The sequence below is a fragment of the Onthophagus taurus genome, chromosome 2 (genome assembly GCF_036711975.1).
Source record: "Onthophagus taurus isolate NC chromosome 2, IU_Otau_3.0, whole genome shotgun sequence".
NCBI lineage: Eukaryota > Metazoa > Arthropoda > Insecta > Coleoptera > Scarabaeidae > Onthophagus > Onthophagus taurus.
In genome coordinates, this window is record NC_091967.1 from 29,763,926 (window position 1) to 29,779,268 (window position 15,343).

The following is a 15,343-nucleotide window of genomic DNA, read 5'->3' on the forward strand; positions in this document are numbered from 1 at the left end:
ACCAGATGTAGCCTACCAGTAAAAACATCTAATTACAAACCTACTGTCATAGAAGATGTATCCGAAAAAATTGAACTCAATAAGAAATATAATAAACTATATTATGATAAAGAAACTAGAAACTTGCCTGATTTAATAATTGGACAACCAGTGTATGTACAATTAAAACCTGATTCCGAATGGACAAAAGGAAAAATAGACGAAACATTTTCAGATAGAGCATTCATGATCGATGTGGGTGGAACATCTTATCGAAGAGACAGAATACATATAAAGGAAAGAAAAGAAGAGGAAATAAAGAAACAAATCAATGTTAATGATCAAGTATTGAATCCAACAATAGAAGAAATTGAGATACCAAAGGATCAACATTTGGATCAAACTAAAGAGCAAGAAACGAAGAATCAAGAAACCAAGAAACAAGAAGTAAAGAAGGAAGGAAAAATAAAACTAGATTTACCAAGAAACGAAGAAGAACCTACAAGAACCCGGCCGACAAGAGTTAAGAAAACGCCTGAAAAGTTTAAAGATTTTATTTTAAATAAAGGGGGATGTCATAATAAATAGTATATTTGTAACGCCATCTAGTGGTGAATTGGTAGAATGATAGAGACAAGTTGTAACACAAAAAAAAACAATAAAATACGTTATCGTTAAGAACATGTTGTTCTTTGTTCCTAAATAAAAACCCAAAATTAAACACTATTTTAATCACAGATAACACAAGGGAACAAAATTAAACTTTTTTTTTTGTTGCATCGGCTTTAATGCCTGTTTTTTACTAATCGGAGGTCACTGATTGCAAATCTACCCACCTTCTTTCTTTAGCAGCTCTAGTTTTTGCGATACAGCTAGTCACGTTTAAATTTCAAATCAACCGAGCTGTTGTATAAAACAGTGTTTTGTTTAATAATGTCCGCGTCGAGAAATATCTGTCAAAACAATGCCGACAATTTTTGTAACATCTGTGGTGAATATACATTAAAAAATTGTAGACTAAGTGTGTCGGCGTTCATAAAACAGGTGTATTTTGATTATTTTGGATTCCCGTTGGACACCCGTGACAAGTACTGGATCCCTCATATGGTATGTAAAATATGTGTGGAGTCTTTGAGTAGTCTTTGTAGCTTCTGTTATGGATAAAATCAAGTACAACGAACACGAGTGGCTGATATGTGTAGATCTAAAGATGGTGAATTTTCTTCTTGGACAACAAGGGGTCTATACAAAATATCCATGTTTTTTTTGTTTGTGGGACAGCAAAGCTAAGTCTGAGCACTGGGTTAGAAAAGATTGGCCTTCCAGGCAAACTATAGTTCCGGGAAAGCTGAATGTGATAAATGAACCCCTTGTGTCCAGGGATCGTATAATATTGCCACCTTTACATATCAAACTAGGGCTTATGAAACAATTTGTCAAAGCTCTAAACAAGGATGGTGAGTGTTTTAAATACATCGCTAAAAAGTTCCATAACTTGAGCACAGAGAGACTTAAAGCCGGAATTTTTGATGGTCCTCAAATAAGAAAGTTGATAAAGGATGAAAACTTTAATAGTTACATGACTGATATTGCAAAAATGCCTGGAATGAATTCGTTTGGATTGCACAAAATTTTCTGGGAAACAAAAAGCACGAAAGCTATGCGGAGCATATTGAGTTGATGTTGTTACACTTCCAGCAGCTTGGATGTAATATGAGCAAGGTACACTTCCTCCACAGTCATTTGGACCGTTTCGCTGAAGATCTTGGTGATCTGAGTGAAGAACAAGGGGAACGGTTCCATCAAGACATTCGAACTATGGAGGAACATTACCAGGGTCAATGGAATGCTCACATGATGGCAGACTATTGTTGGAGCATTAAAAACAGCCCTCGTGAACCAAGTCAAGCAAGAAAATCTTATAAAAGAAAATTTTTTGATAAGTAGTTGTTGTTTTTCTAATGAGTTTCTTAATAAAATATAGATTTTTCTTAAAAAATGCGTTTTAATTATTATATCTCAAAAATTGAAGCTGATACGAACAATCTGCCTTCAGATCTGAAATCAGCACTCAGAGAAAGTATAATATTAGTCATAATATTTCATGCAACAAAAATGCTGTTTCCTTGTGTAATAGATTAATGGCAATTGTTCATTCAGATTTAAGCGACGGTTATTTTACAGTTTTAGAAATTAAAACAATTAATTTATGTTTTTTAGCAGTATCGGTTTATGTTCCACCAGAAGAAAGACATTTAGGTGAATTTAAATCTAAATTAAGTGAATTTGAAAAAATAATTGTTGATTTAAATTTAAAATATAATAAACCCAAAATAATTTTTTGTGTATATAGTAATAGTAAAAGTGCTAGTAGTGTGGGGTAGTGATTTTGAGGGCAGAAGAGGAAGAGACTTAGAAGATTTATTGAATAAATATAATTTGTGTGTTTTAAACAATAATGTATAACCTACTTTTTTTAATCAAAGAGGTGCTTCTAGTTTTATTGATTTTATGGTGATTACTGATAATTTTATTGGTGAAGTAATTAATTGGAATTTGGAACATGAGGAGATCCTTTCAGATCATAAATATTTTTTTTAATATTGTTTGTTCAAAGAATGATAGAATAAAGAATATTACTAGGAGATATAATATTAGCAAAGCAAATTGGGTAAAATTTGAAGAAGAATTGACTTTGGAATTAGATGGTTTTAAAGAAAGATTAAAAAATATTGTTTTTGACAAAAAAGAATTAAATGCTTTAGTTACTAATTTTAATGATAGTTTAATTAGATGTTGTGATAAGTGTTTTAGTAAAAAGAAGTGTTTTAAATAGTGGGTACCATGGTGGACCTTGGAAAATTTAATATTTATAAAAGAAAATTAGAAGAAACAAGAATGGAGAAAAATGGAGAGAATTTTGTTCCAAATGGGGGAACAAAGATCCTTGGGGTTTAGCTTATCAAGTTGTTAGAGGTAAAAGATCTACAATTAAAAATATTTCAGCAGTTAGGAAAAACAATGGTGCTTTTACATGTAATTTGGAGGAAACGTCTATGGAATTTTTGGTCAACTTTTTTCCTAAGGATAATGAGATTGATGAAAATGATTATCATAGGATCATTAGGAATAGATATCAACTATACTCTGATGAATATGATGATTTGAATTTTCATCCTAAGGAGATAAGAAGATTACTTCAATTACTTCTATGGATAAGAAAAAAGCACCGGGTTTGGATGGTATATCTGCTGATATTTTAGCAAAAGTTTATAATCATGATCCCGATTTAATAAATTTATTATTTAACAAATGTCTACATTTGGGTGTTTTTCCTAAATGCTGGAAAAAGCAATTGGTAAAAATTATTCCAAAACCTGGCAAAAAACATATTGGTAATGTTAATACATACAGACCTATAAGTCTTCTTTCAGTCATAGGTAAGGGACTAGACAGTTTGATTATCAATCGTATGGTTCGTATAGAACGAACATCACCTTAGAATTAATAATAATTTATGTGATAGACAATTTGGTTTCGTTAAAGGTAAAAGCACAATTGATGCTTGAAGTTATGTAGTTAATTTTATTGAAAATTCAAAAAATGAAAATTATTATTGTTTAGCGATATTGTTGGATATTTCTGACTTTCATCCAGACTTGGAATTTCTCACCCCCCAGACAATGACCCCGAAAATGTTCCACAGTGCTATTACTCAAAATTCCCAGAAATATGTAATTTAAATAAAAATCTAACAGGTGTAAATGTAATTGAAAAATTAAAAACCGTATTTGCAAGACCGGTATACCAACATTGGTGATAAAAAAAAATTCCGAACTTCAAAAGTTTTGCAAAAGACAGGAATTTTATTGGTATAACATCACCTCATCATCAATAATCTAACGGCTTGGTGGAACGACATATACAAACAATAAAAAGAATTCTGAAAAAATGTATTGAAAATAACGAAGACATTCATTTAGCATTACTGAGTTTGAGAAACACTAAAGTCTATGGAACTTATTCACCGTCTCAAATGTTAATGTCCAGATACATAAGAGACAATTTACTGTATAAAGAGAGTTTGTTCCGACCTCGTGTAATAAACAAAATAATAATAATATTCACTTGGTTATTTCTTTCTATCTCAATTTTAATATAATTGAAATAAAACTATGTGTATGTTTTAATTTTCAGCTCTACCGGTTTTGATCGTTACAGTCAATCATCCTCAGGAGCAACGTCATTAAACTTATTTTTAAAAAACATATTTGTTTGTTATTTAAGCTGTTATCTTCTTGATTACTTAATTGTTCTCTTCTTTGTTACCTTGTTATTAATTCAATAATATTCGATATGCTTTCCTTGCACCACAATGCGCCATGTGTGATGCGCCATCTATAAATACACATAGTTTTATTTCAATTATATTAAAATAATAATAGATAATAATAATCAGAAAATGGGACAAGAATACTATAACAAAAAAGTGGTTAGTTTGAGAAAAAATTTATATAAGAATGAAATAGTGTGTATTAGGATAGACCAGCGTGTATATGGAAAGAGGGTAGAATTGAAGAACAAATTAGAAGCAGAACCTTTCTTATTGAAAAAGAGGATGGAGGTAGTTTGATTAGAAATCAGTTATATTTAAAAACTAGATATGACAATAACGAACTTGCTGTCTGTCAAACACCTTTGATTTAGCGATCTGGGATTCCAGTTTCATCGTAGTGTGGATAATGAAATAAAAAGTAAGTTTTACGATGATGATTGTTTATTTTATTTGTTTCGGTGCGATAATTGTTTCGACCAAGAAGGTCTTCTTTTCTTAGGCACGACTAAAAATTATGAAAATTCTAATTTATGAGGTGTACATTTAAGAAAAGAACGCAAGGTATATTTACCGTCAAAAGAGAGATTAGATGTTGAGACGGAGAATTAAAGTTGAATGAAGTTTTGTAAACCAATTACTGATTCAACTTTAATTCTCCGTCTCAACATCTAATCTTTCTTTTGACGGTAAATATACCTTGCGTTCTTTTCTTAAATATACACCTCATAAATTAGAATTTTCATAATTTTTAGTCGTGCCTAAGAAGAAGACCTTCTTGGTCGAAACAATTGTCGCACCGAAACAAATAAAATAAACAATCATCATCGTAAAACTTACTTTTTATTTCATTAAACACCTTTGAGTCCTAATTAAAATTTTATAGCAACTAATGTTTTAGAAGATTATAATGTAAATAGAACTATTGTAGATGATAACCAAGTTAATGAAAATATTAATAATGACTTAGTTAACAAAGACGTGATGATTTAGGAACAGAACCTGTTAGAAACGATGTAGATACGCAGATTATAATAAAGAAAAGAAAATCGGCAGTTATTGAAGATAATAATGTTAAAACAAAACGCAGAGTAGGAAATGAACTAGCCATTTAAATATTATTTCTTTCCGTACTCTAAATGTAGTATTTACTGTATGATTTTTATTTTATATTGTAGAAATATGGTTTTTAAATGTGCTTTCTCCGGGGTGTCACAACACTGGCAAGGAAGCTATTATGCATCGTTTACCCAAAGACGAAGAGGTGAGTTTTATTTGAATAGTTAGTTTAGTAAGTACTGACATATACGGTAGGATTAGTGGGTGCGGCGATCAGACACAAAAAGTAGCTAACTTATTACTTGCAATATTTCGAAACTTTATTGTTTCTTCTACAGGCAATTACTAGAAAAAACCACCGAAGTTACTAACATGAAAAAACAACTTTTAAATTTACTTACATCATAGTTAAATTAAATCGGGGTAATTGAAGTCCATCAAAACTATTCTTGACTACTCATTAAGACCAAAAAAGCCACAATCATTTGACCATTACAAAATGGATGAAAGTTAAGAACTTAAAACGTGTATGAAACGATAAATGCGTCGAGAAACAATTTTTTTGAATCGGTTAAACAACTTTGCGACTGCGCATCATCCATCAATCCCAAACGTCTAACGCGCATGAACAAAAATAAACAAAAACCGCCAATTTTTAAATTTGAACTTAACAAACAAAAACAAAAAAATTTTATAATAACTTAAAACAACCAAATTAAAATTGAAAGTCAAATTATAAATTAAAATGTTAGTGAATCGTTATCTGTAGGATTTACATTAATCTTCTTTCTGGTTTTATCCCAGTGAAATAAAAAAGAGTAAATGTTACTTAAATTACTGGTATCCGTCTTAAAGTTAACCGTATTTTCACTCAAATTGATTTGATACATTTCCAAAAATAATCTACTATAGTAATTCGCATCACTGTCAAGAATGACAGGGTTTTCAAAGTCAAAATTATGATTACAAGTAACCATATCGTCGTTGTCATTTTAATACCTCCTATGTGACATTGCTATTAAAAATATGGTTTTAGTACTTTAACATTGCTCTATTTGAAGTCTATGCGTTGGTAAACTTCTCCTATGTGTATCTCTTTCCATTGCTTTGTAATGACTAGAATTTAACTTATCCTATGTGATCACCTGAAAAAGCCGTTTGATAACAACTCCTATGTGCTGTTTGCAGCACATGGGAGATATTAAGAAGATCAACTAGAAACATATAGGAGAAGTAGAATAAATTCAATGGCACGTTTTCGTCCTGTCTAGTTATTGTTTAAAGTTGTGCCAAAATAAATGGTAAACGTGAAAAAGTGACAATCCAACAATTGGTAAGACAGTTTTTATTGTAGTTTAACTTATACCTGACTTAAGTTAGTTTTTTTTTTACTTTTGGAAACATAACCCCAAAAACTACTACACTGAATTAACAAATAGGTACATCTATTGCTATCTTTGCAGACGATCTGGTTTTTTGGATAAGTCTTGGTTTCACATTAGAAAAATGATGACACGGGGACAAAAATGCTGTGGTTGCTTGAACAAAGTTTTAATTCTAATAAAGAAGCAGACGTATATAATTATGACTGCCCAAAAAAAGCTTTAGAAAATGTTCAGAGCGACGATCAGAAAGACAACGAAGATATTATAATTGAACCCGACGATGAACTATACACAATTATTGATACTTGTTTGTTTGGTAACGAATTGGTTATTGAATCCGGAGGAGAAAATTATGAAGAGTCGAATGGTAATGAACGTGTATTAAATCAAGAAGAAACTTTGAATGAAAATGATGTGATAGAAGAAACAATGAATGAAGAAAGTGCAACAAAATTAAATGAAGAGTTGACAATATTGGATGAAGTAGGAAATGAACAACGACAGGTAGTTGTGGAAAAGTTAGATGGATCAACTGCCTTTATCGGTTGTAAAAAAAACAGTAAACAATAATAGTGACATTAACGAAGAAGCTGCCATTATGGAAACCGATGAATATGAGCGCGATGTGAATGAAAAAAAGACCTCGCAAACAGAAACAAGAAAGAGGCGCGTGTTGGGGTTTACGTTACATGGGATACAAACGAAATGGAAAAAGAGTAATCAACGGTATTCCTAAAGGAGAAAGAACAATAAAAAAACGATGTTTACATAAAGAGCAACAAAGATATAGTTCTCGCTCTTTCTTCTGTGGAAAACTTACTGAAGATGACCGAGTTGCAGCTTTCAATAGGTTTTGGAAAATTAAATCATGGGCAGAAAAGCGCGCTTTCGTCAAAGGATTAGTTACTACCAGAAACATAAAAAGAAGACGTAAAGAACGAGAGGACAAAAACAATCTTTTGCGAAAACAAGAAGGCCATGACATCTTTCTTCAAAAAGGTGACAGCCAAAAATTAAGGGTTTGCCGACAGTTTTTTCTCAACACTTTGGGATTAGGGGAAGACACTTTTATAAGATGGGTTAAAAAAGATGGAAGTCCAAACCTTGACAACGAAGATAGGGAATCAGTTGCAAATAGTAGAACAGTGGATAAAGTTGAAATGACTCAAAATCTGAAAGATAAAGGTGAAGGTTCCAGAAAGTCAGTAAGGCAGAATGTTATACTTTGGCTGCACTAACTACCGAAAGTTCCGAGTCACTACTGTAGAGCTTCTTCCAACAAAATTTATGTTGAATCAACTTTTAGATCACAACTCCACATGTTTTCTGTTTATAAAGATTGGTGTACCGCTAATAACAAAAAATCAGCCGGAAGAATCTTATTTTGTAAAATTTTATCGGAGGAAAGCATAGCAATTCATATGCCTAGAAAGGACCAGTGTGATATCTGCTGCGCTTTCAAAGTCGGATCAGTTACCCAAGAATTGTAAGATAGACATATAAAAAACAAAAATGATGCCAGAGAAGCTAAGAATGCAGCAAAAATGAGTGCTAACTCTAAAAAATTAATACTGACCATGGACCTTCAAAGCGTTCTATTATGTCCACTACTACTTGCGTCTCAAGTTTACTACAAACAAAAACTTCAAGTACATAATTTTACTTTGTATGAGTTAAATAGTGGAAATGTCACCCTATACGTTTGGCATGAAGGCAATGGCGGTGCACAGTGGTCCCAAATCCCAAATTGCTGGACAAAAATCGAAAAATGAAGTTTTTATTTAGGGAATTCTAAGTATTGGGTCATGTAGAGGGAGATTACTAGCGTCTCTTTCAAGCGTCGGGAAGTGGCAGATATTGCGACTAGCCGTCGGGATCTTATTCGTAACGGAGCACGGGAGCAGATAGCGTTTGTCGTGCGCTACGCTTTAAAACGTCGGTTGTGTTAAAAGAGTATTAACTTCGAGTAGAATTTAGCTATATCAATTCTACAAAATGGAATCTTCTCCTGGAAGTAAGTATATTTTCTATATCAGTACAGATTTTCATATCAACCCCACACCAAGCAACAAAAAATGTAAACATCTGCTGTGTAATTACGTGCTCACGACGAAAAAAAATTATGTTTACATAGAGTAAAAGTTAATAATTAAACATAATTAAGTGACCGGACAGGTTTCATATCATTCTTTAGACTCTTGACTATTACGTAACCATAGATTAGCTGCCTATGACTGCCTTTTTCGTTTTCACCGCGTCGTAAATATTTGACGTTTCAAATAATTATTAATTTGTCAAGTTGATTACATGGCTTATTACCTACTTGAATTTATTGAATTCTTTTTTGCTAGGCTCGCAGACACATAGTGAAATTCGCTACACTCGCGAGCTAATATTTCGTTTAGTTAAGCAGCATTTGAACGACAACGCAAAGGAAGCTCATGAAGTCATCGAGAATGATTTGTCTCAAAAACTATGCTGCTTGTATACGTTATCAAAGACTGAGAAACAAACGATTTGTCAATTATTGCACTCCATACGAACGAAGTGGCAAAAAGCTAGGAGGACCGAGGCTGTGTTTCTTCAAAAAAATACGGATTGGTTGAGCACATTTGTCGTCTTCGGGAAGAATGAGATTGGAAACTCTATAGAAAAAGAAAAATCACCTGCAGTTCGCGTTCGTGATCGCCCTACGAAAAGATTTGAGAACTCGGGCGAACGGACGAAACGAAGAAAAATCGAAAATATACATACCCAGTCCAGTACCGAAGCGCTTGCCCTTGCCACTCAGATGAATCTTCGAGCTGAAGGAAAATTGGATGCCGCAAAAGTAATTCAAGATGTCATCGTGGGTAGTCCTACTAGAGCTTTGAAATGCAGGGAATCTTTACGTACTGTTTTAGCAAATTGCTTTTCCGATGATACTGCTTTGTCTCTAATGATTGAGTATCATATGTCCAAACATTCGTATCAGGGAATACGTTCCGGGGCGCTAGAACTTAACACGAAAATATATCCATCTTACAAATGCGTGCTGCAGGCCAAAAAAAAATGTTATCCGCCTAAAGATGATATAACCATAACTGGAAGTAGGGCAGAAGTGAAGCTTCAAGCACTGTTGGATCACACAGCGAGCCGCATATTGTCAGTGCAAGAAGACGTTTTGACTTGCCTCTCATCCGATAAAATTTCTGAAATGAATTTGATTTGCAAATGGGGATGCGGCGGAACATCCGGGCAAAGCACTTTTAAACAGAAATTTAGCAATGACGATAGAGGTACATCGGATGCAACAATTTTTTTTACTTCGCTTGTGCCACTGCAGCTCATGTTTGTTGATGAGGTAAATAACAAAGACATAATTATTTGGCAAAATCCGCGACCCTCATCCCCTCGATTTTGTAGACCGATAAAAATCGAGTTCTTGAAAGAGACTGCGGAAGGAACGCGAGCTGAAGTAAACGGTATCCAAGAACAAATAAATCAGCTCCAATATTTTCATACGATTGTTAATGGAAAAGAGATTAATGTGACCTACAAATTAGCGTTAACAATGGTCGATGGGAAACTTTGTAACTCAATCACATCTATTACATCTTCTCAACGATGCTATCTTTGCGGTAGTACATCAAAAGAGTTTAACGACATCGACAAGATGTTGAAGAAAAAGATAAACGAAGATTATTTACAGTATGGAATATCTTCCCTGCACGCCTGGATTCGGTTGTTTGAGTGCCTTTTACATATTTCGTACAAATTAGAAATTGAAAAGTGGTCCTCGAATAACAAAAGCATCAAGGATCGTAAAAAAAATATACAAGAAGGTTTCCGGGAAAAATTGGGTCTTTTAATTGATCAGCCAAAACACGGTTTCGGTAGCACAAACGACGGGAATACCGCTCGTCGTTTTTTTCAAAATTCAAGCGTTTCTGCAACTATTACGGGACTAGAAGAGGACCTAATAAAAAGATTCCACGTAATCTTACAAGTGATATCGTGCGGTTTTGAGATAAATGTACAGAAGTTTGAAGAATACGCTCTTAATACAGCCCGTAGATTCGTGCTATTATATGGTTGGTACTATATGCCCACTACTGTACACAAACTGTTAATTCACGGGGCGAAAATACTACAATTTTCGATGCTGCCAATAGGACAGATGTCAGAAGAAGCTCAGGAAGCGTGTAATAAATACATAAAATCATTTCGACAAGATTTTTCCAGAAAATGTAGTAGGAAGGACAATATGGAAGATGTTTTTTCGCGGCTTTTGGTTTCATCCGACCCTGTCATTTCCAGTTTACGTAAGCTGCCAGCAAAGGCAACCAAATCCTTATCACGCGAAGCAGTTACGTTGTTAAAGTCAGCTAGTGTTCACAATAATAAAGACGTTTTATCTAGTGACTATAGCGATAGTGATGACGATAGTTATGCTACGACTACAGATAGCGATTAATTTTCCCAACTTAAAAATAGGTTTGTTTATTAACTGTTTGTACTTAATGTAATTTTTCATTAAATGAGTGAATATACTCGAATTTGTATTGTTTATTTCGATATTTTACCTATCTACTATATCCCACATACATATATTAGCATGTTCTTCTGTTCTTTCAAAATAGATTCGTGTTTAGCGACCTCGAAAACGCCTGAGTACCAGATTTCGTGAAGATTAATTGAATTTTGAAGAAAATTTTCCGCCATTCTTGGGCCGCCATCTTGTTTTTTGAAAATTTTACTTCAGATTCGGGTTCAGCGACCTAGAAAACCCCCGTCCACCAAATTTTCTAGCGATTACACAATACCTTCTATTTTTGTCCGAAGATTTGGGATTTGGGACCACTGTGCGGTGTGACAAGTAATGAATTTACGTCGTGTATCGTCAATGACTATAGAGGTGTTCTCACGAATAACCTTACAATTAAGGAACGGAACAAATATATCCTTTTCCGTCTCAACAGTGAATTGAATGTTACTATTAAACGAATTAAAGACTGTCAAAATGTGATAAGCACCATTCCTGGGAACACTAGTGATAATATCATCAACAAATTTTTTAATGAACGGTAATTCAAACTCTAACTGAGGAATAACACCATCATGAACAAAGTCCATAACTATAAGAGCTAAAATGGAACTTATAGGTGAACCCATGGGTGTACCAAACTTCTGCAAATAAACTTGATCATTAAATGAAAAGTAGGTGTTCTCAAAAACAAACTTTAAAAGTTTACAAAAGGTTTCAGAGGAAAACTTACAGTTATCCTTAATCACATCCCATTTATCTTTAACAATGTTGAGAATTAAGTGTAAGGGTATATTGATGAACAAGCTCACCACATCAAGAGAAATAATGACATAGTCTGATGGAAGTTGAAAGCCTTTTATGTAGTTAACAAATTCAAAGGTATCCTTAACGTTGTATTGAGTTACATTGCTCAAGGAAAGAGCAAGAATGCTGGATAAGTATTTGGATAAGTTGTACGTGGCTGAACCACAGGCCGAAATTGTGGGTCTAAGAAGCTTTTAGAAATAAGCTTTACACAAAGTTGAATTTTGTGTTGTAAGAAACCTCAATTCATTATCATCCATAATCTTTTCATTGTGAAGGTGTTTAATTAATTTATTAAGATTCCTTTGAACAGTGTCAACAGGAAATTTATTAATTCTGGTGTAAGTAGATACATCATTCAGCATGTCAACAGCTTTATTGATATAATCATCTTTATTCAAAATGACTGTAGTTGCACCTTTGTCAGCGTTGATGATAACTAAGTTTTTATTAGATTTAAGGAAGGATTTGGTAGCAGTAATTAAGTGTTTAATCTGTTTATCCAGCCACGTACCATTCACATCATTATTAACAAAGTTAGTAATCACATTCGTGCTTCTCGCCCTGAGCAAGTCTCTAACCTTAGAGGGACAAAGTGAAATAGCGCTTTCAACGTCCATCAAACATCTACTCATCTTAATATTACGTTTATCAACAGGAAGAGCAAATTTTGAACCGAGAGACAAGAAGTCTGATACATTCTGGGGAATAGATACCGAAGACAGATTGACAATCCAATTCTTGTTACAATTAAAAAGCTTAAGTTTATCTCTATTAACATTAATCAAATTTTGGAATTTCATGATGTTCATTTTCTTTACTTTAGTAAAAACATGTTTATAATTCGATTTCACATTACCTGTTCAGACGTATTTTTAGTTACTTTTTGTTTTTAACGTAGGAAACGGTTGGTAATGCAATGTGTTATTTTTGGAGAGTCGCTTGTGAGTAACGGTGGAGGTTAGAAGTCGAAATCCTCTCCTCCCGAAACAACCTGTTTATTAAACTCGACGTGTTTTATTTAACGAATCAACATTTTTGGTCCTTCGAGTCGGATTATCAGGGCATCGGTGAACGACGATCCGATCAAATAATCCGAAAATTGTGTGTGAAACGAGTTAAGACAGGTGACATGACGCGTGGCGACTACGCGAGTGAGAGAGACGGAGTAGCGAGGTGAATACGAGAGCGAGGGAGAAGGAGTACCGAAACATCAACTGGGCGGCGAACGCTACAAAGACAGGTTTTTTTTCGTGGATACTACGGCGCGGCGTGGCGGTAAGTCCTGTTTTTTCCCAATTTTTTCCTTGTCCCGTGTTTTGAGATTGCTAAAATGCCATTAAAAGAGCAGAGGGAGAAATTGAGACGCGAAGCATCACTGAGACAATGCAAAGTGAAACTAAACCTATTTGAATCATTTTTGGAAGCATACGACGACCAACAATTAGATATCTTACGAAACAAATTGGAGACGTGTGAACCGTGTTTAAAAGAAGTCGAGGAAAACTTATTAGAGCTTGAATATTTAGACAACAGTGAGGAAAACAAAAAACGCGTTGATGACGAACTAGCTAACTTTAATACATTATACAGTTCGGTGATTTCACGTGCACGATCTTTTCTGCCGCGACAAACTTCAACACCTTTGTCATCCAATTTATTACAAAATTCGAACATTGAACAACAATCGTCAATTCGCCTTCCAACTTTAAATTTGCCAACTTTTTCTGGAACATACGAGACATAGACTGAATTCAGAGACACATTTCATTTTTTGGTGCACAATAATGCAAACTTAACAAACATACAACGATTTCACTACTTAAAAGGGTGTCTGAAAAACGACGCAGCAAAAGTTATACAATCATTAGAGGCAAACGATCGTAATTATGATGTCGCTTGGAACCTTCTCAAAAAACGATTTGAAAATTTGCGAATCACGGTGAATAGCCATATAAAGGCGATTTTTGAAATTCCAGTAATAGCGAAAGAGAACTACTCTGCATTGAGATCATTAACTGATGCTTTAGTAAGAAACGTACGATGTTTGGAGGTTCTCAAACAACAGGTGCAGCATTGGGACGCTCTGCTAATATACATTACAGTTTCTAAAATGGACGTCACCACGAGACGCGATTGGGAATCAATGAACACCATAAACAAGTTACCAACTTTGGATGAACTAGTGAATTTCTTAAACGAAAGGAGAAATTTACTCGAATCTATTCAAAGCAAAAATGTGGATGTCAGACGTGGACATGCAACCGAATCAAGCAGTGTAAAGCGAGACAAAATCAGTTCATTAACGGTTACTGAAACTGTGAAATACAAATGTTTTATATGTGAGGGCAATCACAGTGCATTTCAATGTGAACAATTCAAGGTACTATCGGCTGAAGAACGAATTGAACTAGTAAAACAGAAGGGTTTATGCTTCAATTGTTTAAGAGCAGGTCACACAAGCCAACAATGTAAATCGAGAACGTGCCAACGATGTAATAAACATCATCATACATTGTTACATAAGGAAAAACCCAAAATTGCGATGAAAATTACTTCTAAAGAGGCGAATTTGGACAACTCAAGTGACGAACAAAGTACTATTGCCTGTGCAAGTCAGATGGGAGCGTCATCAAAACAGGTTCTTCTATCCACAGCATGCGTAATGGTGCGTGACAAATCTGACAACAATTTTGTGTTAAGGGCTTTGATGGATAACGGATCACAAAGCAATTTCATTTCCAAAAAAGCATACGAACTATTGCGATTAAACAAAAGAAATATACATATAGAATATAGAATTACAGAAATAATCGGAAACCATCAGTGATTACAAATAACAGAAATAAAACATGGTGAAATTTATATTTATAAGATTAACGAATTCTTCCTGATGATGAGGACTCGTATCCTCGAAACATGTAGAGAATGAAATAAACATATAACATCGATAAAGTACAAAATAATTCAACCTTCACATAAAAAAAATAAAATAAATATACATATGACTGTGAATGGGTTGGGTGCTAAAGGTACAACAATTGATGCCATGGTAGATCTGAATATAAATCATTAAATAGCGATTATCATCAAGCAATAACATGTCTTGTAATTGACAAAATAACCGATCAACTGCCTGCCACAACATTCAACAAAAATGAACTGAATATCCCAGAGGGTACACAATTGGCTGACGATGAGTTTTTCAAAAGTAGAAAATTGGACTTGTTATTGGGTAGTGCAGTGTTCTGGGAC

The 15,343-nt window shown here is 34.0% G+C and overlaps 1 protein-coding gene across 1 annotated transcript; it reads left to right on the top strand.

Moving 5' to 3' along the window:
* The first annotated feature begins 14,201 nt into the window (after positions 1-14,201).
* LOC139432732 (uncharacterized) lies at positions 14,202-14,918 on the top strand. The gene has a single exon (XM_071201497.1). It carries the CDS (start codon positions 14,202-14,204, stop codon positions 14,916-14,918), a length of 717 nt encoding a protein of 238 aa, XP_071057598.1.
* Positions 14,919-15,343: the final 425 nt, after the last annotated feature.

Bases quoted from the DNA above. Each gene is read 5' to 3' on its own strand.
- LOC139432732 (XM_071201497.1), top strand. From the start codon at position 14,202: ATGGACGTCACCACGAGACGCGATTGGGAATCAATGAACACCATAAAC.